At 35.0% G+C, this 8,200-nt stretch overlaps 1 protein-coding gene across 1 annotated transcript in view; it reads left to right on the forward strand.

The window, feature by feature from the left end:
* Positions 1 to 8,200, forward strand: part of FBN1 (fibrillin 1) — a 307,141-nt gene that overhangs the window by 188,101 nt on the left and 110,840 nt on the right. The window contains exons 15-17 of the mRNA XM_044660055.1: positions 684 to 806; positions 2,518 to 2,670; positions 7,530 to 7,583. Coding sequence (XP_044515990.1) covers positions 684 to 806; positions 2,518 to 2,670; positions 7,530 to 7,583 — 330 coding nt within the window. The remainder of the gene's footprint in view (positions 1 to 683; positions 807 to 2,517; positions 2,671 to 7,529; positions 7,584 to 8,200) is intronic.

Consider the following 8,200-nt stretch of genomic DNA (forward strand, 5'->3'; position numbering starts at 1 on the left):
TCTAATTTATCCATATTAATTTTTCTGAGCCAATCCTGCAATATTCCAGTAAAGCATTAATAGGATGCATTAAAAAGGCATGCATTATAAACCAGAAATGTCATACAGCTTGCACCAGAGTTGTGAGGCGTGGGTGGTTTTGGGATGGGCATCATCCCAGGAATTGAATGCCAGAAGAGGAAGCTTCCTGACCAGGTCAAAGATGTAATTTGCTATTGAGCCTGACTTCTTATATTACAAAACAAGTAGCAATGTCATAAGAATCGCCTTGTGAAACATTACACAAGGCCCTTTGTCTAAGCAGTCACTTTCCTCCTTCCTCCAATTATGCATTTGCCTCTGTGATTCTTATTTTGTGTTAACATATCCCTTGGGAGCATTTTTTAGGTAGCTTTTTGGACAAGAGAAAAAAATTTAAACAATTGACTCCTCACTGCCTCATTTCTTTTCTTCAAAAGAAATTAAAAGTGTTCTATTTTTTAAGAGGTTGCATTGCTCTTTTTCCCCCTTTCTTCTCTCCTTTTTCCCCCTATCTTCTTTCTTACTCTTCCTTCCCCTCCTCTTCTTTATTTTCCCTTTCCCTGAAAGAGTTAAGATATGTTAGTACAAACTAATGCTCTTACAGTGAACTAAAACACATTTTAATTTTTAATAAACTTTAAGTGTGATTTCTACTCTCCCAGATATTAATGAATGTGAAACACCTGGAATCTGCATGAATGGACGCTGTGTGAACACAGATGGATCCTACCGATGTGAATGCTTCCCTGGTCTGGCCGTGGGGCTAGATGGACGAGTGTGTGTTGGTAAGACAAATTGATAATGAGAATAACAATACCAAACCAATTCGGTGTGAACAAATAAAACAAAATGACAAATACCTAACCATATTCTAGTGGATGTAATATGTTTGATGAGTAAGGAACAATAAACCTTCAGGGGTCAGTTTTTTTTTTCTTGCAAAAACATAACAGTATGGCATTAGATTAATGAGCAGAAAGACACAGCTGGGATAAATGATCACTACAAGGAATCTACATTACATTATTTTGATCATTAGTTTCAACCTCTGCTATTCTCTATATTTCCTTCTTAAAACTGGGGCTACCACCTCTCTCTCTTCCTTCTCTTTTGGTGAATATTTTAATGAGCATGAGTAGCCAAAGGGGATATGGAAGGCAAGGATTATGAAGATTAAAAAAAATTAGTATAACTTTTGATAATCTGGAATTTCTTGTAGCTATATGTGTATTCATTTCCAAAAAGATGGGAATTTGAGAAATGAATCTTACTGGTCTGTTTATGGGGGAGGTATTAATTAAGGTCTTTGAAACATGAAAAAGCAAAATGCCTATCTCAATCTCTTTGTCTTGATGACACTGAAGCACTTTGTTAACAAGAATACAACTTCCTTTTTTAAGTATATAGTGCCATACCTTTAATGATGAAGTATGAATAGAACATGATGAATCACTTCTGTTTAAACTTAAAAGGTTGGCTTTCTTTATTAATTCCAAAGGAAAAACTCCTTATTCCCTACTCCTTTGTTTACCTAAAATAATGCTGATGTTAATTAATTAATTGATGTTACTGGTCATGTTTCTGCAATTCTTTATAAAAATAATAAGAGAGCTTTCCCCCAACTTTTTGCTTTTACTCTGGCATATGTAAATGCCAATGACTTTTTTCAGGACAGCTGATTTAGCCCAGGACTCATTTTATGGGACAAAACTTTTAAGTGTAATCTATTTAAAATGGGTCAAGCTAGCACTGTCTTCTTCAGAAAGTATTTATTGTTGTGGGTGTGGCAAGAAGTTAATTGAACAAAAAAAGTCTTTCAATTTTCCTTTCTTAAAAGAGCTTAAAGAAGAAAATATTGAGAAATAAATTAGCTCAGATTAAAGTCTTCTGTCCATATTATGTGACTTTTCTTAAAGAAAAATTTTGTGTACTGTTTTGAGTTTATTTTCATCTTTTCACTGGATGTTCATTAGAGTACTCTAAGATTTGGGAAAGGGTGAGGTTGAGCAGGAACTTGATTTCTTTCTGCTGTTCTGGCCATCCACCTACTTCTGCAATGGGATGGTGCTTGGAAAAGTCAAAGGGAGAGGTCAATAGATCCAAAGTAAACTTCCTTCTCTTTGAAAGATTCTCTTAATCCAAATATTCCCCAGGTTCTAGGTTTATTTGGGAAATCATCTAGCTTTCTAGAGTGCTTCATCATCTTTCCATGAGCTTGATTATTATGGAAATAATTTGTCAGTCACAGTAGCCGCTGAAAAATTGACAGCATTTGTATCGATGTTTAGTTTTCAATGATTTGGAAGCCAGATTTTAAAAATATTGACCTTAAAGCCTGCATAGCAGAAGTGTTAAATCACTGTGAATCAGAATATTGGGGAAATAAATGGAGTCCAGGACCAGCTTTGAAGCTATTGAATGTGCTTCAGTTCACTCCAAGAGTGTCACCACAGCTTGAGAATTCAGAAGATGATAGGATCTTTTTTCCTTTTGTAGATACACACATGCGGAGCACATGCTATGGTGGATACAAGAGAGGTCAGTGTGTCAAACCCTTATTTGGAGCAGTTACCAAGTCTGAATGCTGCTGTGCCAGTACTGAATATGCCTTTGGGGAACCTTGCCAGCCATGCCCTGCTCAGAATTCAGGTATGGAATGTTAAACACCAGTTTTCACATGGAAAGGATGACATTGTACTCTTTAGTGGCACACACACATTCCAGGAGCTTGGCAGAAGTTCTGGTCAACTCTGGGCTCTTCAGATTTATTTGAGAATTTTATACCTCTCTAAGGATAACCCTCACACCCCAAATCAGCACTACTCATATTTTTCACAGGGTATTGTAGCTTTAATTTGCCTGGCTTTCTAATTTTAATTCAGCATTTCTAATTTCTAAGAGGAGCCTACCTGACCTCTGATGAAAGAAGGATTTTGTATGATGTAAAAAGAAATAAACTTTAAATTACCAGAAATGTTTAATGCCCATTTCGTCATGTTTAATATGATCAAGAATTTTACCCTGTACTGTTTATTCAAATTCAATTAAAAATCCTTCTCATGTTGGAGGGGGCAAGATATAGAATATGTATAGTACAAGAGGTAGCATATTATAGAAATAGCACTGAACTAGAAGTAATGACACTTGAGTTCTAGTCCTGGTCTAACCACTGACTAATTTGGACCTTAGTTACTTAGTTTTTCCCCATTTCTATGGACCTCTTGCATTTCCTTCTGAAAAGGATTTGATTAAATTTTTACCTAAAATTACCTAAACTTACAAGATTGAATTCTGACTTAAAATAGAGGTTACAATTTCCTTGTCTATAGTTATGTCATACTAAGTAATTTGTATAGTCCCTTTCAACTCAAACATGATGTGTTTTTTTGTTTGTAAGACTGAGAAAAACAGATTTTCAACTTTGGAAAGGTAGTTTAGGTATAAATATCAGTTATATTAGACCCTTATACTCAAAACTTATATTTTTTTTTGTGCAGGGGTTGGTGGAGAGGGATCTTGTCTTGTTTAGACCAATGAAGTTAATTTCTGACTTAGAAAAAATGAATCACTCTTAGATTTCCAAAATCATGTCATATTGAAAAATATTTTTGCTATTATTAAGCTATATAGCTATTCAGTGTTTTAAAGTTAACAAGTGGATCATTTTTTTAAAAGTAAGAATAGCAACCAAAGAAAGACAGCTTTACTGTAGTTGATGATATTATGTAATACCTTAATATTCATTTCTTGCCTTGAGTGATTCAAGCCTCTCTCAGATTTGTTATGTCATTTTATTTGTATAATAACTCTGTGAGATAGGCAGATATGATATTCTCAATTTACAGATGAGGAAACTGAAGCACAGAAAACTTGAGTGTTGGTTATATAGAAAATTAGTGCCAGAAGAAGAACTAGGACATGTTCTTCCTGACTCGTGATGTGGTGCTTTTTTTTTTTAACCGTATTAGTGCTGCTTCTCAGAAAAGCTGTTAGGTAGATAATATAGGATTTTAAGAGAAATTATAACTGAATATATTTTTGAGTAGAATATTTCATGACTCACTGCATTATAGAGTTAAAATATTTTCTAAATTTAGGGCCCAATGCCACTGACTTCTGTTTTATATTTGAATGAATTCAAACAGAAGAGTTACACATGTGGAAACTGTTTCATCTAGGGTAGTCTGCCCACCTATTCAGTTGTTGAAAATGCCAATTCATGAAGGGTAAAATGTAGGACACCCTTCATTTCAGAGAAGAAAGGAATTTCTCAAAAAAAGAGATATATTGCTGTGGGAACCGAATATAACCAAAAGGGAAAAGTTTTTTTCCCTTACTTTCTATCATTTGATCTAGTTAGAAGCTCTAGCCATCTGAGACCTAAAAATGCATCTTTCCTCTCCGGAAATAAGACACATGAAAACTGTAAATGAAGACATTTCTACTTAAAACCCTAAACTTATTTAGAAAGGCTCCTTGAGTCTGTAGTCTGAAGGCAGGCAACTTTAATTGTTCATTCCATGAGCAGATTTTCTTGCTCCCTGGATTCTAATGTCTCTTAAGGCCCACACAAATGTAATTCTGTGGCATTTTCCCATTGCTTTCCCATACCAGTGCTTCAGAAGCATGCATCATTCTGTATACAGAATAGAAGTATGACCTAATTCCAGATATTCTAATACCAGCTCTGGCCCATATGGAAAACAACTGTGACACTCGCTTGCCTTTACACTAAGAATAAGCTAAGTTAGGAAGCAGAGAGCAAAAGTGCATTTTTCCCAGAGCTACAAGGTTGAGTGTGTTTCCTGTTTTATTGCCTACGCTATTCCACAAATATTTTAATCTGATGCTGATGTGAGAGGACGGGGGAGAAATATTTCTCTTAACTCCTATTCCCTGCCTTTTATTGGCACTATTGCTGCTACCTTTCTCATTTGGCACCTGAACACATTTTCAAATTTAAAATTCAAGAAGTCCTCTGCTTTTTAAAAAATTTTGTGGAATGCAGAGGTAGAAGTGGGCTTTTGTTTTGCTTTGCTTTGGTCTATATACGACCTTTATTTCCCTTATCAAAGAGTATTTACTAGCATACTAACATATAAAAGGTTGAACCATGCTCTTAGAAAATAGAGTCTATTGCCTCTATGGAGAAATCCTCCCTCCTTCCAGTTGGTATGGCAGATGCTTTCCACCTGACTACATTATGTGATTCTGCTTGACATTATAGACTCCTACATGACATTTGAGTTCCCTTTTCACATAGAAAAATTTATTACCATAAGTTCTTAAGAATTCATATTGTGGTTTACATGTAGGAAAGATTGCTTTTAGACTTATTGATAACAGCATATGTTCACCTTAATTATTCCTTTAATCATTTATATTTAAAGTACTTCATTCCCAAATTACTGGCTTGGCTGAGATTTCATACTTTTTTCTTTAATTTTTTTTCATACAGTACCAAAATACTCAACATCATATCCGTTTGGGTATCTGATTATGCTGAATTAGCGCTGAGTCAATTGGGTGACAGAGTTATTGTCTTTCATCTTAAACTAGATTTTTATGGAATGATTTTTTATTTTATTTGAAATTATTTTCCCAAACATTAGACACATTTCTAGTAAAGATCTCCCAATTCCCCACAGACTACAACACACAAAATGGGACAATTTATGAATTATCTATGATTTTATATTATCTCTGCATATATATATGCATATATATATACACATATATGCTAAGCTCATGTATTGATTATGAGGTAGACCAAGTTAAAGATGCTAATCAATGAGCAAATCAATGAATACTAGTGGAAAAATTCTTTGGAGTTACTTGATATCAAGTAGAGTCATTCATTATGGTTGGAAGGAATCTTAGAGATAAAATAGTCCAATCTCCTTATTTTATAGCTGGCAATTGACTTTAGACAACTCATAGAAAGTTTGTGGTTAATCCAGGCCAATAGTCTACTTGCATTAGTTTACATTCAAAGAAAAATAGAAGGAATATTAAAGATTAGACAATATATTCATTACTTCTCAATAAAACTATTTAAATGTTGGTTAAAAAAAACAATATAACTCTATAAGTTAAGTAGTGAGGTTGAGTATGTAGATATCTAGGAATATATATGGGGGGAAAAACAAGTATAAAATTAGTTATTATACAGACAGTGGGAGGGCATATAGTTTCTCCAGTGATTGAAATACCTGGATCAGTGAATGTTTTTGCCAAAGTGTTTTGTGGGGAAGCCATATACATTTTCAAGCACTTGGGAGCCTCCCACATGGAAATAACAAAAGATTCCCTAGGTGCATCAAAGACCTGGAAATGTTCCTGCCACTGCAGAGACAGTGGTGCTTGCAACATCTTACTTCAGTTTTCAAGTTTTTGACATCCCAATTATCACAGCAAATTTGTCCTCAGTCAGTTCTTCATTTATAAATTACAAACTCATTAGAATGACTACCTTTAGTACAACTAAGTGACACAACTCTTCTAGATGACCTCACTCAGCACCAGTGATTGCTTTCCCGAGGAACCTTGTTTCAAATTCATTGAGACTTTGTATCCTGAAATATTTCTTAACTTTAAAAAATCCCACAAGAGTAAATATAATTCTGTTTGTACCCAACTGAATGTTCCCCTCATCTAAATATTATTTTGCTTGGAAATGTTGGAATTTCCTAAACATGCCAAAAAGCTAGAAGACTTTCAAGGAAACACAGATTTTCAAAAGATAAATCTTAAAGAGCATATTGAATATATACTGTCTACAATACTTTCCTGATCAACTAACACAGTAAACATTTTTTTTAAAAGAAAAGAAGTAAAATAGTCAAAAGAAAGACTTAGAAATAGAGCAATTCTTGGAACTGGAATTGCATTTCTAAAACATGTCATAAAAAGTAGGTATTATGTTCCATGTGGAAGACAGTATGGCATAATAGATAAAGAGCTGTTCTTAGAGGCAGGAAAATTGGGGTTCAAGTATTATCTCTGTTGGGCAACTAGGTGGTGCAGTGGATAGAATGGTGGGCTTAGAGTTAGGAAGATTCATCTTTGTGAAATCAAATCTGACCTCAGACACTTAACGGTGTCTGTGTAACTCTGTGCAACAGTTATATAACTCTGGGCAAGACACTTGACCCTGTTTTGCCTCAGTTTCCTCATTTGTAAAATGGGCTGGAGAAGGAAAATGCAAATCACTCCAGGATCTTTGTCAAGAAAACCCCTAGGAAGCCAGGATTAAAATTTCCCCATTGGTATGATTAGGGATGTAGACTCTTAACGATCACCCTAGGACAAATATCAGTAATATGGAAATAGGTCATGATCAGTGACACATGTAAAACCCAGTGGAATTGTGCATTGGCTATGGGAGAGAGGTGGGAAGAGAGAAGGGAAAACTTTCTTAATTAATAAATAAAAAAATAAAGTATAAAAAAATCATTTCCCCATTATAGAAACAAAGGAATCATTGACTCTCCTTTCATTTATTTCAGCGGAATATCAAGCACTTTGCAGCAGTGGCCCAGGAATGACTTCAGGAGGCAGTGGTGAGTAATCACTTTAAAATTCATTAAGTTTAGAATTGATAAGTTTATATGGTAGCAGTAAACAGAGATGCTGGCTGGCTTTCAGAGGAACTTCTAGTAGAGCCATTGCCACCCTTACTGGATCTATTGCCATCCTCAACCTTCAAGACTTTCCTAATACCTATGAAAACTCATCTGAGCACCTCTGGGAAAACTCAGATGCATCTATAAAGAGAATGAAAGGTTCCTTAGGGAGAAAGCTAAATGAAAGAAATTGGAACCTAGATTGAAAGGAGGTAGATCGTATGTCAAGTGCCTGTCACTTTTCTTTTGCTGAAGCCGAAGTCTGTTTTTGAATTTATAATTTTTAGTGTGACCATGTGATAACTATATTCTTGGAGGATTCCTGGCTGTTAGTCATCTTGTCATGGTAGAGTAACTTGCTGAGCCAGAATCTATTGTGCAGTCAATGGAAAGACATAATTTAAATGCTAGAAGAGGAAATGGTCAGTTGAATTCATCTGTTGGTGTTAGAGATGTTACAGTAGATCCTAGGGAAAAAAAGAGGGATAAAGAGAGTGTGTGTGTGTGTGTGTGTGTGTGTGTGTGTGTGTGAGAGAGAGAGAGAGAGAGAGAGA

Source organism: Gracilinanus agilis, chromosome 2 (assembly GCF_016433145.1).
Source record: "Gracilinanus agilis isolate LMUSP501 chromosome 2, AgileGrace, whole genome shotgun sequence".
NCBI classification, from domain to species: Eukaryota; Metazoa; Chordata; class Mammalia; order Didelphimorphia; family Didelphidae; genus Gracilinanus; species Gracilinanus agilis.